The 22,455-nt window shown below is 38.0% G+C and overlaps 2 protein-coding genes and 1 long non-coding RNA gene across 5 annotated transcripts; all 3 read left to right on the top strand.

Moving 5' to 3' along the window:
- Positions 1-6,703: 6,703 nt before the first annotated feature.
- LOC148014104 (uncharacterized) lies at positions 6,704-10,526 on the top strand. 3 transcript variants are annotated; one of them, XM_087666981.1, is made up of 4 exons: positions 6,704-6,925; positions 7,025-7,080; positions 7,205-7,284; positions 7,462-7,816. In XM_087666981.1, exons 1-4 carry the CDS (start codon positions 6,867-6,869, stop codon positions 7,507-7,509), a joined length of 243 nt encoding a protein of 80 aa, XP_087523107.1. In that variant the 5' UTR covers positions 6,704-6,866; the 3' UTR covers positions 7,510-7,816. The 3 variants fall into 3 exon arrangements, with proteins under 3 accessions (XP_087523107.1, XP_087523106.1, XP_087523105.1); XM_087666980.1 differs by lacking the exon at positions 7,462-7,816 and adding an exon at positions 9,651-10,526 and having other exon boundaries at positions 6,704-7,080; XM_087666979.1 differs by having other exon boundaries at positions 6,704-7,080.
- A 163-nt stretch (positions 10,527-10,689) lies between these two features.
- LOC148014105 (uncharacterized) lies at positions 10,690-11,802 on the top strand. The gene is made up of 3 exons (XR_015688649.1): positions 10,690-11,235; positions 11,351-11,403; positions 11,598-11,802. It is a non-coding gene; the product is annotated as an uncharacterized LOC148014105 (long non-coding RNA).
- Positions 11,803-14,249: 2,447 nt separating this feature from the next.
- LOC148014106 (uncharacterized) lies at positions 14,250-17,711 on the top strand. The gene is made up of 3 exons (XM_087666759.1): positions 14,250-17,149; positions 17,250-17,399; positions 17,486-17,711. Exons 1-3 carry the CDS (start codon positions 17,087-17,089, stop codon positions 17,603-17,605), a joined length of 333 nt encoding a protein of 110 aa, XP_087522885.1. The 5' UTR covers positions 14,250-17,086; the 3' UTR covers positions 17,606-17,711.
- The last annotated feature ends 4,744 nt before the right edge of the window (positions 17,712-22,455 follow it).

The following is a 22,455-nucleotide window of genomic DNA, read 5'->3' on the forward strand; positions in this document are numbered from 1 at the left end:
AAAAATAATATCCGAAATATAAAAAATATACTAAAATTACCCCAAAAACTAGTATTTTTGGACCATCTATGCCACGGACACTAGCACTAGTGACATAGATGACATTAACTCTCTAGATCAATAAGAAAGTCAAATGATGATGTCCTCTTGAGTTTTCACACAGTATCCACGTAGTGGCACCACAACATCATACTTGCAGCATCTGCCTACTCAATTTATCGATGAATGACTTTTAAAGGTACTCTAGAATATGCATTTTAAGTAATATTATTTTTTCAAAGTTGTCAAACATCATTTTCTGTCTCTGTAGGTTACCTTTGACAATATTTGGAGAGTAGGATGAGTCGAGGAATGAGCGACGAGGAGTTGCAAGAGATATTCACACATATGTCTCAAGATTAGATGGCCCGAATCAGAGATATGGCGGAGCCAAGAGCTATCTTGGACACCATTTAGCCATTTCATTAGATCTACTTTAGCACGCTCTGATACTTTGATTTCTAGTAGGACGAGGTCGATACTCCAAACTGGTCTTGGACAAAGGGAGTGGTTTTGCGGAGTGCTGCAAAGATATGGATGTTGTGAATCCACAATTGGCTATAGATGGGGATGCTACTTTTGGCTCTCGTAAATGTTCTAAACAAGGTGGATCAGGTGGGTGTTATGGAGGTACCAATGCAATGTCATTGTCTCATCCTTCTAGTGGAGGCATGTCACCTGTAGGATTTGTCACACCTGTGGAGATCTACTCTAGTGACTCCTGATTTTTCTTAACTGTCCGCAACATGTGGTGCCCCTATGGGTGCTACTCTGAGAGATACTCGCCCCATGGGTACACCAGATGCATAGGGGTCTCCTAGCTATGACTAGGAGCGCAATCATAGGCGGGAGAGGACACACCTTAGGCATACCCCAGAGGGGTATAGTTACCTCGTAGTAGATGACAAGACAATAGCTATGATCATGAATGATGAGGAAAGGAGGGTGATGTCTCGCATAAGAGAGTTGTGCCGACAAGTTTTTTGACACAACGCCTTGGAGAATTATAAGAACATACCCGAGGGGAGAAAGGACTATATAGTGGCATCCTTGCACAAGGAGTTTCCTGTATCTACCGTGATAGAGAGGTTTTCGATTAGGTGGACGAGAAGTGTATGCGTGCGTACATGTCACATAGATGATCAGACGTATGCAAGGCTCTCAAGAGTGGTACCTCAAAGCCCGAGTGGCTAGACGCAAATGATTGGTAGAGAATCCAAGATAAGGCTACAGTTTCACTAGGACATTGGCAACTGTAGCAGAAGGCAGGGAGGGCATGGTTGGAGGCAAAGGTCGTGCATCATCTGGGGAGTAGTGGCCACAGGACTTATAGTGAGAACTTTGTAAGTTTTTCTTTTGTTCTTCTGGCTTTTTTTTTTTGCAATATCACTTGTATTGACAATTATGTTTCTAATAATTGTATTCTATTTTCTTTGCAGCACTCCATTACAAACTGTGATCCCATTAGCCAAGAGACTTGATATTATGCAAAGAGACACGGTCTCACTACATTGATCGATAGATTGCATGCACACACCGACCTAGTAAGTCACTCATCTTTCTTGTCCGCAGTTACTATTTTTTTTAAAAAATGCATTATATATGGTGGATTTATGTTGAATTGTTCATTTTGCAAAGTCCGTTTGATGCTCCTTTGTGTCGGGATGAGCTTTTGGATGGCGAGGATCTATAGCTGGCACTTGGATTCGTGAAGCATACATCCTCTTCTTTTTTGGTCCTGTGATTTAATCAGGCATCTTTCATGTACTATGTACTTATCATCCTTTGTACCTTACCATAATTCCATGAGTTTTCATTAGCGATCTTGTACTTATTCTATATATCAGTCTTGTAGATTCAAGTACTTTTTGCGCTCATCTTGACAACCATGGCAAACCTAGCATGTAAATCATTTGTAGAATATGAACACAACACATGGTGCTACATGTGTTGTCCTACCACAATTTTTTTTCTTTATAACCATCACTATTAGTATCACAAATTTATTGTAAGCATTGTTATTGGTGTCGCAAACCGTCACTATTTACATCGCAAAACAAACAAAAATTGCATTGCATATCGTGACGGTTATTGTAGAGATGCTAATACTAACGCGTTTAGCAAAAACGGGGAAAAAAATTTTGATGAAAATTTTTATCGCTTTGAATGTCGGTATGAGGTGTGTATCTTGTAATGAACATCTAGTTGTGATTTAGCTCTAGTATCTTTTTCTCAAGTCTTACTTCTCAAATCAATCCTAAGCATGTAGAAAATAGCCTTGCTCATGCCATTGTAAAAATTAAGGGAAAACTTTAGCCAAAAGGCTTATCTTTAGAGGTTTTGTTGGTCATTGGGCTAAATTTAAAGGCTTGAAAACTCCAAAAATAGCTCACATGTACAAAAATCTACATATTTTGAGCTAATATCCACCCAAAAATAGCTTTAAAATAGGGTTTTCTCTTTAAAGTGCCCAATTTTCTAAACTCTTCACCATTGATTAGCCACCACTTATTTACAACTCAAAAATCTAAGGGGTCTCTTATTTTTTACCCTATCATGCCCTTGTTCTCAATCCAAAAATAGGTATCTAAACACCACATTCCATCTAAATCATGTTGTCCATACTAGACATAGTGAAAAAAATAGAGCCATGAAACTACCCTAAAATTGCATTGCAATTTTGAAAGGAATTCATTTAGATGCTGAACAAACGGAAGATGCCATAAGATATGGAGGATCAATCCATCTTCTTCTTCGTCATCTTTATTCTTCTGGTGCACACCATGAGTATCTCCCAAACTAGATATATACTTTTGAGTTGAGGAGACTTTACGTATAGTCTCTTTCATTTCATACAAGCATAGGATATAACTTAACTTATGATTTGTTTCTCAATATTTCCTATTAAGTTGAGGATGAGCTTGTGGACATAATACCCCCAACTGTGCTTCTAAAGTACTCAAACTTACATTTACTTGATGATTTTGTGGAGATATCTATGACTTGGTTATTGGTTTTTATGTGTACCAAGTTTATCTCTTTGTCCATGACTTTCTCTCTAATGAAATGATAATGCATTTCAATATGTTTTATTCTTGCATTATAGATTGTGCTTTCTGCAAGGATAAATCTATTGATGTTATCATAATACATAATAACTCCACAATAATACAATGGTTAAAATGAATATGAGACCTTATAGTGTGAATATCATTAAGTTGGGGAAAGGGGGGGGGGGGCTTATTAGAGGCTTTAGATTAATTCTTAAAATCCTTATTGTATTAAGCTATTTGCAAGTGCATTGAATTTGCCTAACCTCTTCTTTATAGTCTCTCTTACCAATAACAATGATTTAAAATTTATTCTCTTTCTCTTCTCCATAATTGTTGCTAAACCGCTTTCTTATTTTGTCAAGCAACCTACATGCTTTCAATCAAGTTGTCCTTGTCCTTATTTTACATAAGCATGCTCTTGGTTAAGCCGGAGGGGCGTACGCTAGCATTTTCTTTAGTAAAATTACATGATTATATTTACAAAGTGGATTTATTAAGTACAATTTGAGAAATATCCATAAGTTTAGTAAAGTAAAAGTCATTTTTTGGCCTAACAACATATAAAGAAAGAGTATTTCTTAATACCCTTCAAATGCACATTATATAGATAATTTATTATGCATTCACCCCAGAGGTTAGGAAGGTCCCTAGTTAAGCAATCCTCAAGCTCAAGGATCCCATGAGCTTCCTACATCTAATACATAGCTCAATTTGAGACGAAAAGTAACCAAACCATAGTTGTAATCCATTATTTGCAGCCTTCAACGGCTTTCCAAATGCATGCATCTAATCCATCAATAATGCCCTAAAATCTAAGCTTCAATAGCTTTACCAATATATGAACCTATTTTCATTGGATTGGTTAAAATTTTTTACATGATTTAATGATGGACAACAATATTTGGATCTGATGTAGACCTTGATTTGGTAGGTTTATGAATCTAATTTTTCACTTGCACACTGCTAGAGTGATACCAAGTGAAAGGAATTGATTTAGATGCGCAATGGAAGGGAGATAGAACAAGACATGGAGACTTCATCCATCTTCCTCATCATCATATTTATTCTTCTCATGCAAATCATGAGTATCTCCCAAAGTGGATCACTACTTTTGACTTGATGTTGCTTTACATATAGCCTCTTTTTCATTTCATACAAGCATAGGATCTAACTTAACATATTATGTATTTCTTAACAAATTTGCACTAGTCTCCTTACTCCTCAAGTACTTGTAGGCTCCCTAAAAAAATTCAATTGGTCTCTCCTTGGTCCTCAATGACTTGTATGCTCTTTACTCATTGCTTGCTTTCCTTCTATCACTCCTCAAAAACTCCATCTTACTTATTGGTTTCCCTTTAGCTTTTAGCATTTGGTAAATAGATTCTCACAAGTCTCCTTCAATCTTTGTTCTCTTTCTATATGTATGCATGATGTGTATTGCCATCTACTACCAAACTTATGATCATTGCAATCACATTATATTCGTATTTTTAATGTCTACCTTCAAAACCACATGATAGTGTGTTGAAATACTCATTAAAATGCCTAAGGCCACTATGAGTGTCAATATATATGGATAGACATACATACATACAAACACATACTTTCAATGCTTATACCAACATTAATACCAACATCACAAATTTGTGTTTAGGCCATCAAAAGTTCGTGCTCAAACACCCTTCATTTGTTTGATTGAAACTTACAATGTTTTTTTATTTTAAGGTGAACCCTAGAGGAAAAATAATTGGAAAATGCAATTAAGGGAGAGTCATTAAGCTATCCTTGAGATGTTTAAAGTGCTCTTAAAGGAGAAAGCTTTCTAGTGAACCATTTCATGAGGTGAGGATAATCTTTCAAAGACTCATTCAATGATCTTTGAATATACTCATCCATTTGTCTTGACTAGTGCAAGTTCTTCTATGGTTGAAGGGTTCATAAATATGATACCCTTGCACATGATGCTACATAAAAAATGTGCGAAGCTTTGAAAGTGCATCAAAATTTTATCTTTTCCATTACTTCAACAAGTTAAACAAGATGTAGGCTAGTGTACTCATGAAGTTATATGGTTGTATGTCAAATAGAAATTAAAAAAGACTTCAAGTAAGTTTTAAAGTATCATCCTAATTAGTGCTCATGCTAATTGTAAAAAGAGAGCGTTGCCAATTAGTATTAAAAATCTATTAAAAAAATGGACATTACCTATTTTAAGATTAGCTAACAAAGGTTTAAACTACATTTCTATTGTGCTACATTGTATTGCTTTTACTACATAGCGGCTCCAATAGCTGCTCGAACAGTAAGAGCTCCGTTATCTAATGGTTAGGATATAAAAATTATCTTCTAAGGATGGAAGATGGCTAAGCTCTTCAAATTCAAGGGACCCTTTATAATTATTTTATAAGGGGTGGTAGCTCCCACACAAAAAGTTCCATCCACTTCATTCAAAACTTTGCTAGCTTTTGAATGATTCATGAATTTAAAATAATTTTAGTAATAGAAAATTTAAGCACATGATCTACACATTTTCATATACCTTAGCATGTTTTTATATGTATCATTTGGTTGCACACCAAGTAGCTACAAAAAGTTTTGTTTGTTGCATAGTAAATTCTTTGTTGTCAATACTCGTTAGCTTTCTTCTTTAGATACTTCTTTTCTTTAACCATAGTTTCAAAAGATTTAGAAGCAAATAAAATATTTATTTGATTTGGAAAGACTTCTAGAGTTGCCACCTAAGATGATGTTGAAGCTCATGCTTTGAATATTACCTTAGACACAATCTTTTTTCAGTCCATAATATAGCATTGATATATGCCTTGAGACATAACATATATATAGATATAAATTAATGTAGATATAAATATAGAAGAGATAAAGGTCAGTGACTCCATAGGGTATTATGATTGTAGGGAATGCCTCTACCCACCCTTGTGAGATGACTAAGGCTCGATATAAGCCAAGTTGGATGAGCATAGATGTTTCTTGAAACAAAGAGCATGTTGCTTTTAAACCAATAGGACAACAAGTTTACATTTTGTGAGTGGTCATTCAAGCTTCATAAAATGAAGAGTGCAAAATTGACATCAATGAAATGGTTTTGGCGCGTGACTGGCAACAAACAAGTGCAATTCCCCATTTCCTTGAAATTTAGAGTGGACGTTGGATTGATGGAGGTGTCAAGCTGGATGAATTTTATTCATTTACATAATTTTTGAATTAGTCAATCTTGGCACATCCACGATACATCCCTATGATGGAAACTTGTCTTACAAGCTTGTCCGAACTAGTTTGTAACAAGCCTAACAATCTATGATGAGAAGGATTCACATATAATCTAATAAAACTTAATTTCGAAACGTTGCAAGTTGGATAGATTGAGGCGGCTTTTGAAAACTGAAACCCCTTGTTCCTTCATCGTCATGTAAAATTATAAGTCAACATCTTCATTTTCAAGAAGGAAAGTTTTCTTTTCAAACCTTTTGGATTTTTCTAAATGTGAACCAGCCCTAAGATGATGCGAAGTTTGAATCCGACTTTTCGAAACCTTGCCCACTTTGTCTGTCATGTGCTTAGAAAAACAGCGGACATGGACTATAGATATTTTGTTGTGTTGGCATTAGTTCTCATACTGACTTGAATATAAGATACCGAATACAAAGAAACTTGCGGTTCATTTCCAGAGAAAAGTTGATATTTGGAGATTGATCTCCATGGCTGTTTGAGGATTACAGAGAGAACCGAACGATTGGTTACTGATAATACATATAAATGGCGCAACATTATCATCCTCATCATCGACATCGCCTTACATTGAACCTCGGCACATGGTTGATTCAGTGCTTCTCATTCTATATTAGACCTTGCCAGCGGTTGATTGCAGTAAATTCTGCAGCATTAATACTGCTAATTTTCTTTGCAAACATTAGCTCTGATGCAGCTCTCCCCGATCATCGTGATCAACCTCCAATAATCTCCCGAGCAGGTGGGCACTGATCTTGATCACAACTTCTTTCTCAGCTTCACTTCTTCATCGATTGCTTTACATATGGTTCAAATATCTGCGTGTGTTGTCCTACTAGTTTAATTTGTGGGTCAATCGTACGCAGGGACGGATCAGGCATCCTCTCCATCGGCCATGCATATCGATTATGGAGCAGATGTTGCTGATTCGCCCTTCACTATCCACGTGTGTTACCTCCTTTCATGTTGCTTTTGATTTGTTATTGGGAATGAGGATTAAGATGGCCGCATTAATTAACAATGTCGTACCTGCTAACACAGCAACTAAATTACTCGGCAAATGACCTAATCAGAGTCGATAATGGCATCTTTATTCTTACGATTTTGCTGAACCTTGATACAGGCCAGAGCTCTGGTCGACTATGGCCCACCACCAGAACATTGCTGTTAAAGCTGACTCCTTCTCTCTAAGATTTTCATATATAATATAAATACTGCGCTTGCTCATTAAGACAAGCGTGGCTTAGGACCAGATGACGCTTGATTGGATTTTGTTTATTGCTATTGGCTGAAACGAGACTTATGTAATCAAGCCCATTGGCAATCATATTTGGCCCGACAGATTGTTTGTGATTGTAAGGAGCTTATTCAACATCTTATCTACTGATTATGGATCTTCTGTATTACCACCGGCTGAAACGAGACAGATTGTTTGTAATTGTAAGGAGCTTATTCAACATCTTATTTATTACACTTGGTTTGGGGCTTGCCTTTCTGTTTTATAACTATCATGCCGAAGCGTACATGACAAAGTAATTATGGCATATAGTGACACATAGATATGTTGGCATGCTAAAAGGTGAACACAGTGCTTAGTTCTTAAGTATTGCAAGTTGGATCTTTGAAGCTTTACCTTAGCATGTAAAAGCATAACATTTTAAGCATGATGATCAATCTTTGACATGGGTTTCATCGATACCATTGCAAAGAGAAGTATCAAAATGAAGTTTGTATTAAGTTGTATGTTGAAACATCTTTGAAAGACTTGGGGTTCTTAAGGTATGTATATATCATGAGAGAGTATTTGACATCACTACAAGATATGGGCCATATATTGATGTTTATAGTGATAGAATTATCAAAACACATACAATTTGAGATGCTAAGAAGAATGTGTATGTTGATTTAATTTCCAAATAAGCACAATATCAACAATGACATATCATAAAACTACATGGATTGATAGGGAGGAGAATCCAAAGTAGACAAATGTATCCATAAATATCACAAAATGTGAGTCCATGTAAAGGATGGAAATTTTTATCTAAGGAAGCCTATATAGAAAGAGCCGAGGTGGACCATATGGCCAAAAAAAAAAGGATGTATGCTATGTGAATCCAAGTGATTACTACAATTCCTCACCATTGAAGAGCTCATCTCAAGGCAATTGAACGTCAAACGGATTTTGCAATATAAACAACCAAAGATTAATCAATAGTATATAATGCATCACTAAAAAACTAGAAACTAAAAATAGGATTCGAGGAGTACTCAAGTAAATGATTATACTTTATCTAAATCCTTACATTGATTATACTAATATCATTTTCTAATTGTGCAAGTTATCTTTGACAATACTTAGAGAGGAGAATGAGTCAAGGGATGATAGATAAGGAAGCTACACCAAATCTTCATGTGTATGTCTTTGGATTAGATGGTCCGCTTCATTGATATGGTAGACCAAGAGTTGGCTTGATCATCATGTGGCCATTCTAAGCGGTCTACCTCAGTATGCTCCGATGCTTCGATCTCTAGTAGGTGGAGTTGACACTGTAACCTGGCCTTAGAGGAAGGCTTACGGACGTCATACTCAAGTGGTGGACAAGGTGATTATGGGAGGTGCTATGGAGTTAATTCCCAGCATCATCATTATGGGACCATTGCAAAAAGAAAAATGAGAAAAATCGAATAATATTGATTAGAACAACTAATGTCCTTTATTTTTCTTAGGTTATTAGAAACTAGCATCAAAATGTGTCATTTTTGTAGTGGGATTCACTTAACATACTTATAGGTCTTAAGGTGCATCCTAGATTCAAAAATAATGGGGAAATGGGAGTAAAGCAAACTCATTTTACTCTCTTGATATTTTTTAGTAGCTATTTATTCCCATCTTTTTAGGAAACAATCTCATGAGTCGAGGATAATCTCAAATACTTATTCAAAATAATAAAAGATTCATGTGATTGTGTTGACTTCTGTGAGACTTTCTAGGATTGAAGGCTGTGACACCCTCGTACTTTTCATATGATGTTAATGTAAAAAGTGTCAATATTTGAAAGTGCATCAAAAGGATACATTTTTCATGGCTTTCTATTTCTCCAATAAGTTATACACCATATAGACTAGTGTGCTCACGACGTTATATTATAGTATGTCTATTAGCACTTTGGATTCAAAACAAGAATCTTTATATGAAGCTTCCCTTATTTGAGAGTTCAAATCTTATCTATTTTTGTTAAGAAGCTCTTTTAAGTATGGGCTATCCCATGTGAGGAAAACAAACTAACCATTTTTTTATTTGACATGTAGATCTGAATTGAGTATTTGATGATTCAAGAAAGCTTCTATACTTGCCATATACAAGGTAAATGATAAAGGATCAAATTTAGCTTGATGGCTATTTTTTGGACTTTTCCTCAATCACATGGCTAACTTTTTACGTATCAATTCAAAAAATAGCATGTATATACAAAAAGTATATATTGTAGCCTTAAATTCACCCAAAATCTCTCACAAATATGGTTTTTTCATGACATTCTCCCAATTTCCTAAACTCTTTACCTTTTATGAACAAAATATTTGCCCATGTATTTAAAATTTGAACACTATGGGAGTCTCTTATTTTTTACCTTGCACACCTAGGATGTTGTTGAAGCTTGTGCTTTTGGTATTACCTTATTCAAAGTCTCTGGAATCTGTAATATAGAGTAGATATACATATGGAGACATAACATAGATAGATATGATCATATAATAATAATACTACTAACATAACATAGTGAAATAAATAAATAATAGACATACAATGTTGAATCCATAGCATATTATTCTAGGGCATGCCTCTATCATTTCCATGAACAAACATAGAGGTTCCTTGAAACAAAGAGCCTCTTTTTTTCAAACCACAAAACAAATAGTCAATATTTTGTTGATTTTCTTTCAAATTTTATTAAGTGGACAATACCAAATAAGCATTAGCTAAATGGTTTTGACGGATTGGTAGCACAACAAACAAGCACATCTCCATATCCCTGTTGCCATGAAATTCGGTGCACATATGCTTCTGTGCTCCAAACCTATTCGGACTAGTTCGCAAACATGCTTAATAATCTATTCAAATGTTGGGAAATATATTTTATTGAATTGTACATGAACCCTTCTCATCATAGACTAAGGAGGCTTTTGAAAACTTGAACCCATTCGCAATTGTATATTTGCATTGTCAAGAAGGGAAATTTTCTTTCAAAATCTTTTGGATTTTCAAAATGTGAGTTGGCTTTAGTGGCAAATGCCTGTCTTGCGAACCTTCCCAACTTGGGTCTACAACAAAGTGGACATTGACGACGGAGATTTTGTTACACTCACATGCATACAAGATATTGACTTGATATGGACGATGGAGATTTTGTTGTCTTGGCATTGGCGCAGTCACATGCATATAATCTACTGAGTGCAGGAAACTTGGGGAACTTTTTAAAAGAAAAGTTGGTCTTTCGAAATTCATCTGCGTGACTAATTACGACGGCTGTGCGTGACTAATTAACGATGAAAGAGAGAGAGAGAGATGTGTTAGGCTAAGCAAGCATATAGATCGACATTATCATATATAGCAGCGCGCGTCGACCATTGCATTAACAGTTGTGTCAACTCTTCGGCTGAACGATCGATTCCTGATAACACATATAAATGGAGCAACATTATATTCATCGTCATCGCCTTACATTAAACGTCGGCCCGTGGTTGATTCAGTGCTTGATCTCATGCTGTACTAGACCTTGCCAGTGGTTAATTACTGTAATTTCTGCAGCATTAATACTGTTAGTTCTCTTTGCAAATATTGGCTCGGACGCAGCTCTCCCCGATCATCATGATCAACCTCTAATATCCCGAGCAGGTGGGCAGTGTCAAATTTTTTTCTCAGTTTCACTTATTCATCGATTGCTTTACATATGCTCCAAATATCGCGCGCGTTGTTTTACCAGTTTACTTTGTTGCTCGATCTTACTCAGGGACGGATCAAGCATCCTCTCCATCGCCCATGCATATTAATCATGGAGCAGATGTAATTCCTGATTGGCCCTTCGCTATTCACGTTTGTTGCCTCCTCTCCTTTTGCTTTGGATTTGTTATTATTGGGAAATTAGAGAAAGATGGCCACCGCAACGTAGCTAGCACAGTGACTAAATAATTCGAAAAATGACATAATCAATAATGGCTTCTATATTCTTACGGTTGCACTGCTAATCGTTGATACAGCCCAGAGCTCAGGTCGACAATGGCGGCCCAGGACCCGTAAACTGCTGTTAAAGCTTTCTTCTCTCGAAGATTTTGTAAATCATATCTGGCCCGATAAATTTCGTGACTAGATTATAACGATCTCATTCAATCTTCTCTGCAACACTTAGTTCGGGCTTTATGTCTCTATATAATTATAACCATCGGCCGGAAGCAATTAGTAGTTGCATCTATGTCCCTCAATCCTCCATTTAGATTCCTTTTGTTTTGCAGTGCTTTTGCTTCGTTTGCTTAAGAGTTCAGATAGTATTTGTCGACTCCATCTGCGGATTCATCTTCTGTTGGTCTTTTGTTCCAGTTTCACTTTCAGTTATATGTATGTGTAGTATATGTATGTCTGTGCATAATAGGCACTACAGTGGTGCTTCGCCCGGGTGTTACTAACTATCTATGTCCCATTTCTTCAAATAATGCTTTGTGGAGGGAACACTCTAGAAAATCAAGACCACTTAGGGTAATTCAATAAATAAGTAGCACTAAAAGTATCGATCCAAGCCCCCCACATTAATGTCATTGGGACGTGTCACATGGCAACCCCAAACCCACATACTTCCCCCTAACTAATAGAGAAGTAAGAAAATATTTTCAAGCCTTTCCATGATTAAAACCACCCAAAGTAGATGACATCAAATCATCATCACCAAGCTTTGCATCAATTGCTGCCAAAGCATCTCCAATGCTCCTTACCTGTAAAACGTACTCATTTTTTGATGAATATTTTCTCTTTCTTTAAAGTATTCAACTCTTGCTTAAGCTGAATCTTTCATACTTTTGTATTCACAAATAATATATTTTAAAATGTAGTCTATATACTACATGTGAACCTTTCACATTTTTACTATGCCCCAGCCACGGGGGATTCACTAGTAGTAATAAGAATACGTCACCTGCGTGCAAGAAATATATGAAAATACTCCTTATCTACCGCTTACTTATGGGACCTTACCTTATAAAATGTACATTCCTTCCTTTAAATAGCCCCCCTCCCTTACACTCACATGGTACCATACGGTAAACCCTAGTGGAGCCCCCAAGGCCCAAGCATAGTATTATCAATAGCTAATACATCACCTTTTTTTCATTTACATTCTATTTTTTCCATGCCTTGAATTCATTTTTAGTCATGCATGGTTACTTATCTCTAGCTCCTTTTCCTCACCTAAAACAAACTCAAAGAGATATTTTTCAATAAGGATGTTCATCACACGGAACTTCCATGATGGGTAGTTATTCTTGTCCAGTTTCACAATGATGGGATTTTCATTGTTCTTTGCTATTATCACAAAATTGATACAAAATTGTAAGAAAGTCTTTTACAATCTTTTACAACAAGTGCACAGCAATAAAGCAAATAGTCTCTTTCACTCAGTACTCAATCGTATATGTAATTTGCACCTTGTTTGCATATAACGGTTGTATTTGCTTTATACAAAATATCTCAGACCTTACAAATTCAAAATCTTTAACCTATGCATCCACTTTTGATCTATACAGTTGAAATCACAATACATCCTCAAACTACTATCTATAATATTGCATTTCTAAAATAGGGCTTTTATAAAAAATATATAGTGCTCTAGTTGTATAGCAAATCTCACAGCAATTCGAGATTTACGCTTTGTCTTGCTTCCAATACCTTCAGAAACTCTATCGAAAGAAAGAGTAGAAGAATGGGAGAGCTTTTTACCCATTGCTTGCTTGCTCAAATCCTTGCTTCTTCTCCTTCACTTTATACACTACAAGAGAAAGGCCCTATAGACGTGCATTGTACACACGAAAAAGCGGGCGCGTTTATATGCGCATGTATTAGTGCATCTATTCACGCTAGTATACAAAACGCATCTATATCTCCGTGTTTATAAACGTGCCTATAGATGTGAAAATAAACGCACATATTTTTCATTTCTCATAAAGTCCCTGAATATGACCAAACCTCTTAACAACTAGTATTTGTTTAAATACATTACCAACTTTACTTCTTTCTGAGTATTACAAATATGCATCCAATCATTCAAAGCTAATTATATATGTGTGATTTCATGCCCTATCTACATCCAATCATGCCCTATACAAATGTGATTGGATAGGGCATGATTGGATGTATATACGACATAATTACACTTGGATCATAAGGACATAAAATACATGTATAGGATCATAAGGACATGATATATATGTATATACGACATGATATACATGTATAGGGCACACATGTATAGGACATGATATACATTACCAACTTTACTTCTTTCTAAGTATTACAAATATACATCCAATCATTCAAAGCTAATTATATATATGTGATTTCATGTCCTATATACATCCAACCATGCCCTATACAAATGTGATTGGATAGGGCATGATGATTGGATGTATATACGACATAATTATCAGAGAAGTGATTGATATATGTACATGTTGCATCTATTGTGCACTTAACCTAGCCATGGCTAAAACTTATAGATCAAAGGTTGACTTGTGTATTTGCAATATATATATATATATATATATATATATATATATATATATATATATATATATATATATATATATATATATATATATATATATAGAGAGAGAGAGAGAGAGAGAGAGAGAACTGATCAATACACTCACATGTCTCATTTGTTATGCACTTAACCTAGCCATGCATAAACTTATAGATCAAAGCTTAATCGGTAATTCAAGGGAGTACCCTCACTTTTTAGGGTAGTCCCTTGATTCTCATTATTCTTGAGGAATATAGATCACAATCAATACAATCAAAGAAAAAGCAAGACATGCATGCCAATTCATAGCATGAGTAGATTGATGTAAATCAATTGGCTTGTGCATGTGCAAGCTATTCCAATCATGTCAAGGTGCACTTATAGCTCACATATAATTTTAGATAAGGTGGACCACATGTAGCCAATGTGCACATGTCCTCTTTTCATCATCTTTAGCCAGTGTATCCACTTGTTGGCGACTAAAATAGATCACTGTAAGGATACTTTGCAATACCAACAAGCCAACTACAAATCTCTTATCTATGAAATGTATAAGTAAATTAACTTGGTTAATTTGATGAGGTGAAGTTTTCCTTCCATGGATAGTGTGGTTGGCTATCTACTTCAAGGTTATGAGAACTTGCACAAGTCAATGGAGCATCCTAAAAATGATGATACTCTAATTACTATATCAAGTCACTTCATGTACATATCTTTGATTGATTGATGGATAATATGCCTTTCTCTATCTCTTTCATATACACCTTCATTGCATTATCTCTCTCTAGCTAAAAACAATTCGTGCTTTATCCACCTATTGATACTTGCATGCAATTGCAAGTGGGATGGTCTAGTAAGTCACCACATAGGTGCCAATTGACTTGCCAATGTGTTATCCCTTATCCTCAAGCTTTGTTATATATGTCACCACATAGGTCAATTGATTTGCTAGTGTACCATCTCTTATCTCAAGATTTTCTATATATTTCACTAGTATTCTCAATCAAAAACATCATATCAAGCATATCTTGCATTAATCAACCAGATTGGCCAACCCAACATAAATGAAATTGTATGAATAGCAATGTAGATCAAGATTTTAGCTTAAATCAATGACACCTTTTTGCACAATATAAACTGTTAGAGTTTAACTACAATATATAATGCCTGCAAATAATAAAGAGGCTTGATTTGTTGGACCACTATGCACATACAATCTATATATCTCATATTCCCTAAATGCATGCATTGATACTTACAATATGGAGGCAAATATTTTAATATTGAAAGACTAGGAAAGTCATGTCATGTTGATCTAAAAATAACCAAAAGCTAGCATCTAATCAGTTTAATTATTCCTGCACGTCTATCAGCGCGTGTAATAGGTATTATCTACGCATATACACACGCAATTACAGGTGCTTACAGATGCGCTATGCAAATTTAAAAAAAATTAAAAAAAGTTGTGGCTTTCTTTTCAAACTTGTGCTTTCCTGCGTTTTTTACGCGTTTTCTGCAGTTCGAGCTCGATATCACTACTCATGACTATCTATCACTTTATGAAGACAATGAGGCAAGGAAATAAGAGTAAAAAGAGGACAGGAGGAAAGAAGAGCCAAAAAGTAAAGAACAAGAGCCAAACAGCAAGGAAGAGAAGAATATTCAAGCAACTTACCAAGGGAAGGGAGAAGGAGGACAAGGAGCTTGCAACCTAGCCACCACCCGTCGGAACAAGCAAAGAAGGTGAGTTATTCTTCTCTCTCTCAATCTTGTTTGCTTTCTCTGTCTGTTTGTCTCTCTCTCTCTCTCTCTCTCTCTCTCTCTCTCTTTAAATGCTATAGTCTGTCATCTATGGAGGTTTTTTTGCACGTTTTTTAACCAAGTTTGAAAAGAAATGGTATGAGTGTGTGTGTCTATCAGCGCGTCCAGATGACAGTGTAGACACAGGTATAGACGTGAAAATAGACGCGCTGACAGACGCATACAGAGACGCAACATGTAATATGTTTTATCTGCACACGGTAATATGATTTTTCTTATGTAGATGTGGAATCCTAGATCCTCCAGCACTGATCCCGAGTTGGAACGCATGAACAACACCTTAGCGGAGTTTTCTAGAGGTGTTAGTAGATTTTTTGGAGGGTTTTCAAATAAGGAGCAATTCATGGGGGAGATGACCAATTATCTTGGTCGCCCTCCCACTACAGAGGAGGTTTTCAGTGTGATGTCTCGGACACCTATCACATCTTTGCCTAGCACTACCGCACAAACACCAAACCTTGGCACACCTCTACTAACAGGTACTCCACGCACTATGCATACACATAGATCAGTTGATGCACAGGGATCAGCTGAGGTACATGGATCGGTCGAAGCACGTGTATCTACAGAAGCACATGCATCGAGTGAGGTAGAGGGTAGTGCCCGTCGAGGGAGGAGGGAGAGTCCTGCGGGAGGACGAGGAGGTCGAGGGCTTTGTGGGGGTTGCCTAGGAGGTGGCTCTCGATCACCCTCACCGGGAAATGAGAGAGGTGAGCCTCCAAAAATGTACTACTCTGTCTCACTGATGTTGGTGGTATCTTGCATGACTCTCAGGGGAGGGAAGTGATAGCCTACTTGAGGAGTGTCATGCATGCCACATACAAAGATTGCATGATTCCCTTCAAGCACCAAAAAAATAGTTTGTGGCAAGAGATGCTGCGGGCAGTACATAGAAGGTACCCTAATCCCAAGAATTCACAATTCTTAGATGATTGGGGATGGTCAAAGGTGAGAGACGTGCTTCATAACAAGAGGTCTCACCTTATGACGCGCGCCAAGGAGTCAATGTGGAGACAAGAGTAGGGGTGCCCTGGATATGGCCAACCATCCAATTGCCACTGCAGGGAGTGGAAAGAGGCCAAGAAGAGAGTAGCGAAGAAAATGACAAGTCGCCAGCATAAAGAGGCGTGACGTATCTAGATGGCAACCATAGGATTGTTGCGTTATGGATCGGGTGGCAGGGAGTCATGGGAGGCTGAGTTTGTAAGTATTATTTGATTTTTTTTCAAATTAAATTTTGTAATTTGTTTCACTTCATTATGTAGTGTGTTCTAATACGTTGTATGTTCAAATTGTTTTGTAGTATCATATCATTGGTAGGATGCCTACTCCTAGAGAGGTAGGCTACTATCGAGGTCATAACCGCGCGTCCACTTGGCGGCATTTCTACGAGGATGGACTCATCACGAAGGAGAAATATAATCGTGTCATGAGGATTCCACCACCAGAAGAGGTATGTTTTATTTTTTACATGAAAAGTATAGGTAACTCTAATTTATTGCTTGTAATGATATTTATATACATTAATCCTTTGTGTAGGTGAACCTTAATGTAGTTGAGGATAGTGAAGGGGGGACTAGCAGTAGTGCTTGCAGCAACGGCAGCGGCACAGGTAGTGGTGGTGGTAGCGATGATGATGCCTCTTCTGAGGAGATGTAGAGGAGCCCCATGCATGCATGCCTCCCCTTGGCTTGTAATTTTCATTTTTGATATGTATTACTTTCAGCTTGTGCTTGCGACCATGACCATGCTTGAGGTCACAAGCACTAGAACCCATCATGTAAAAACATTTCATCTATATATATGAAATTTCGTATTCTACATACATTGTTTTGTTTTCAGTACAAAAATCTTCAAAATAATCTATCTCTGTTTTTCCTAAGCATACAATTTGATGTTGATGGAGGGAAAAAAACCAGAGAGCATGTGGCTTGCTTTTTTTTCATACCTCTGTTTTGCGCGTTGTCGTGTTGCTGCGCATCTGAGCCGTGAACACCTCCATTTTTGTTGTGCATTTGTGTTAATTTCTGCGTGTGATTTATTGTTTGTGTGATGCTTTTTAATAATCCGCATCCAATGTATATATTCCCTTAGTGCATACGCATGATTTTGTTTGGATGCATGATGTGTCACCATTGCTCCTTTCTCACTGAAATCCTCATGAGAGATTGATAATATATAAACTGTCAAAGGCTGTCATAGTGGTTGATCAGGTTGCGAGGAGGATGAATTCCGTCAATAGGACTGAAATGCTGATTGCAAAGAGATGTCAGACATCAGATGTTGTGAAAAATCACTACGTCAGAAGCAAGGAGATGAACAGAGGAACATGATCCAAAATGAATGCCTTATTACGAGATTAAGTGGATGATGATGCTGTGTCTTAGCGGGGGGGTAAAAAGGAAGGTCACTTGCCTAATTTTGACATGTGAATTAGAGAAAGAAAAACTAAAGATAGAGGAGAAAAGGAAGGGAAAAAGGAGACTAATTGGGGAAAAGAGTATTCGAATGGCAAAAGGGAGGGAAAAAGACGGATTGTCATGCGCTTGAATTGGAGGAGAGGTTCCTTCTTTTTGGGCTCTCTGTGGCGAAAGGAGAGGGGAGCAATGCTAAAGGGGAAGGAAAAAGCTCTAATTCGGCGAACCGTAGGCATGTTGAAGACGGAACGACCAGAACAGGCCGCCTGTGGTCATGAGTGAAGAAGAACTTACTCCAGAAGAACAAGAAGCACTCGATGCTATACGACAAAAGAAAAAGAAGTTACTGGGGGAACACAGGCAGAAGAAAATTATAGCTGGGAGCAAGCCTATTGTGCCCAGGAAATTTGATAAAGATCGTTTTTTTTTACTCAACCAGAATGTCACGACATCTTTCAAGCATGGGTCTAGATCCGACTGCTGCTGTGGCGAAGGAAGAGGGACAGGTCTTTAGGGATGGAAATTGATGGTGATGGAGATATCATGGATATTGATCAACCCAAGAAGCGCCTGCGAACCTGCTCCAGGTCTGTCTCTCGACATGTTGAAGCATTGCCAGGTGAAGGGTTTAAGGATACAGCTCAGAAGAAGAAGGCTGTGAGGATTGTGAAGAAAGGCAGGAGCTCAAGGCGACAAGCATGGAGGGGTTGAAATGTCGATAGAGTGAAAAGACCGCAGTATGTTGCTGAATTAAAGACTATCTGTTGATCCAGAGCGAGATCATGTCGAATAGCTCCTGGTGCAATCAATGAAATTCGACAAGTAGCTTAAGCTTATTGAATTTATTTCATGAAGACGGAAGATGAAGGATCCGTCTATCTTGTTGAACATTCAATCGTAATGTATTTGACGGATCAGAAGATGGAGATCGTTGAATTTTATGGTAAGAATTACAGTGACAGTGAACTGACTAATGGGAAAACGACTAGCGGCCTTCTCATTATAGTTCGAGCAACCCTGGGACTTTATTGAATTGATCGCCAGTCAACATCACCTGCGAACATTCTGTGCGCTTGTTTATTCAACTAAGCAATGATAGTGAAGGATGAGCCACCTCTCTCAAAAGACATGGTTGGCCTGCACGGTTTCTCAGACCTCCTCCCTCTACAGTTTTCGCGCTTAACTTCTCTCTTCTGCATCGTCTGTGATCCCTTGGTACTTCTTTATGGAAGACAGAGCTCAGCAGGAATAAGAGGAATTCACTCCCTATTATTGGGAATTTTACTCCCTTGAACACGAGAGTATGCAACATAGTGCCATGGCGGGAGCATCCTGGCCAGGAAGAGTGTTTGGTATCAGAGGCCCTGCTGGCATATACGACAGAGTCGATGCAAATTAAAGATATGGATACTCCCGGGATTGTTCTCAAGATCGTCTCCATCATTCTCCATTCCATCCTCATACCAACACTCGGCACTGTTGTATTCAGCACCAACTCAACTGTTCAAACATGAACTGATGCCCTGTGGTTAGCTTTCCGTCATCCCCAAGTTTTCCAAATGGGCAATTCAGTTTCTGATAATGCAGAGGCATGATTGAACTTAGCTTATAATTGGAAGAGAGCTTGACTGGAGACATGGCGACACCTTGTTATTTGCTATTACATGTGCTCAGGTTATGAATGCATATGGATTGCAACCTGAAACATTGCCTGAGTTGTATCTAAAATTTATTGTCAAAACTGGGCCTATTGCAAAGCCTGTGCTGTAGGCTGTCCGTGAAAGCTGTCAAAGGGAACTTGTTGATGAAGCAGATTTTGTCAGACTTTGTTTCTAACAAGACTGGAGGTGCCCCTTTGAGCTGTGACCTGATTGTGCACTTATTCCTTGCTCAGCTATACACCTAGAGACTTTGTCTTGTATGGGACAATCAAGTAAAACAGTCCGTGCCACCTTTAAGAAAACATTTCCACTTTACATGTCTCTCACCTTTGTTCCTTTTGTTGTCTTGAATCTACAAAAGTTTATGCAAGCCCGTCTGTTCTACTGGAGAAGAAGAGTTGGAGAGCAGAATTGGCACTCTAAGTACTTCCATGTGCAAGTCTTAACTTGGTGCTGTACTTGTTGAAATACCAAAACTGTACATGACAGCATATAAAGAACATGGGATTGCTCCATTTCTTTGTTGTAACTCTATGATTATGATAAGGAATATAGTGATCATTGACTTCCAATATTTGAGTTCTTCTTGTTAGCCTCATTTCTTGCTGTATCTTGAACCCCGTGTTCTGCAGCTCTCGCACAATCTCTTTGACATTTCTGGTGAACCCGACATGAAAGTGCTGCGTCATCAGCAAGATGGGAGACTCGCAAGAAGCGATGACAGATCGTAATGTCATGAAGAACCTGTTTCAGTCATTTACCATGTATATGCAGCAGCAAGTTCATGCGAAACGAGACAGTGATGCTATGGATGCCTTGAAAGCTGTCCAACAGGAGATGAAGCAGTTTAATGGCCAGCAAGTGTCAACTTACCTGCATTTGTATGAAGAAAAGATGAAGTTTTTTGGAGTTTCTCAAGATGTTTGGAGCCGCTACTTCTTGCGGATCGTGGTTCGCGCTCTTGAAGGTCGAATTGCAGAAATTCAAGAGGCACATGCAGGTTGGGCTGAATTTAAAAAGGCATTAAAAGATGAATATTTCCTGGAGGATACAGGTCTTATGAATCGCAGGAATTTTTTAGCATGGGTTTCTATGCCTAATAAGGGACTTTCTGTTACCGCTCTTCTGCGAAAATTTGAAAGCCGTTATGATCAGTTGGATGGGACTGAACAGCAAGCTTTGGAGATGCAGAAAGTTGAGTTATTTTTGCAAGCTGCAGATGCTGATTTACAGGAAAAGTTAGATGATCTTTTGGAAGATCAAGCTACTGATTCAGGTTTAAAGACTGAGTGGAGACATGTCATTGATGCTGTGAATGCTCTTGTCAAGAAGCAGCGCAGGAGAGTCAGATTGCATCGAAATACCGGATTAGTTCCTGAAAAATCCTTGGAGACCTCTTCTTCTACCCCTGCTACTTCTTTGCCTAAGCCTACTCCTCCTGTTATGAATCCACCAGTTCCTGCTGCTCCAGTGCCCTTATCAGTAGATGATGTTATTAAAGGCTTGGCGGATTTGACGATTGAAGCAGTTAAAGCTGAATTTGGTAAGTTAAAGGAGCAACTTATGTCAGTACCTGCTGTAGCACCTGCTCCAGTGACTGCTTTTCCAGCTGGTCAAAGAAAAGGGCGACGATGTATTTGGTGTGATAGCACAGAGCACCAACACTGCAGAGATTGTGATGCTTTTCAGGAAGCACGTAGGAAGAATGTAGTGTTCTGGGGACAAGATGGGAAGATATGGCTGACAGAGACTGGCGCTCCTCTTGACACGAACTTTGGTAAGGGAGGTATGAAGAAGCTTGTTGATGATATGGCTGCGCGATCAGCTTATGTGAGTGTTAGAGGAGATGCTTCAGCTTTTGGAGTCCAGCTTGAGCAGAAATCTGATGGAGACTCTGCCTTATGGTCTTCCGCCTTGGAGATAGCGAGAAGAGGGAAAGTTCAAACTTCTACTATGACTTGTGTGGGCTCTAGCATCCGAGGAGAAACAGGATGGGATTCTCCTGTTGACAGGTATTCTATTTTTGCTTATATTGCTAAAACGCAGGGTTTAGATGCCATGGTTGAAGAAAAGAGAAGAAGAGATGAGGAGGGTCCTAGCTCCTCCAAAAAGACTAGAGGGGGTGACTTTGTTTCACCACCTGTTACAGCTCCACCTATGCCCAATTCTCCAACTCAAACAGGTTCCGATCAACCAATGGGAGACAAGCAGAAGGAAAAGAAGCAATCAAGAAAAGAGCCAGGATTCAAGCTCTTGTCAGACCTTGATATGCAAACGGATATGAGTAAGATTTTTCATGAAAGAATTTTGAATAGTGAAGTCACTTTTACTGTTGGAGAGGCTCTTGGGATTGCTAGAAGAGAAATACAGGATCAGATGCAGGATCTTTTGCGGAGGAAACGTCATGCGATGGAAGGACCTGCTTTACAGG

The sequence above is a fragment of the Lygodium microphyllum genome, chromosome 25 (genome assembly GCF_053477565.2).
Source record: "Lygodium microphyllum isolate KBCC chromosome 25, Lygodium_microphyllum_v1.1.10, whole genome shotgun sequence".
In the NCBI taxonomy this organism is placed as follows: Eukaryota; Viridiplantae; Streptophyta; class Polypodiopsida; order Schizaeales; family Lygodiaceae; genus Lygodium; species Lygodium microphyllum.

Bases quoted from the DNA above. Each gene is read 5' to 3' on its own strand.
- LOC148014104 (XM_087666979.1), top strand. From the start codon at position 6,867: ATGGCGCAACATTATCATCCTCATCATCGACATCGCCTTACATTGAAC. The intron at 7,081-7,204 runs GTGGGCACTGAT...AATCGTACGCAG, and splicing joins TCCAATAATCTCCCGAGCAG to GGACGGATCAGGCATCCTCT. The intron at 7,285-7,461 runs GTGTGTTACCTC...ACCTTGATACAG, and splicing joins ATTCGCCCTTCACTATCCAC to GCCAGAGCTCTGGTCGACTA.
- LOC148014106 (XM_087666759.1), top strand. From the start codon at position 17,087: ATGGCAACCATAGGATTGTTGCGTTATGGATCGGGTGGCAGGGAGTCA. The intron at 17,150-17,249 runs GTAAGTATTATT...ATTGTTTTGTAG, and splicing joins AGTCATGGGAGGCTGAGTTT to TATCATATCATTGGTAGGAT. The intron at 17,400-17,485 runs GTATGTTTTATT...TCCTTTGTGTAG, and splicing joins GGATTCCACCACCAGAAGAG to GTGAACCTTAATGTAGTTGA.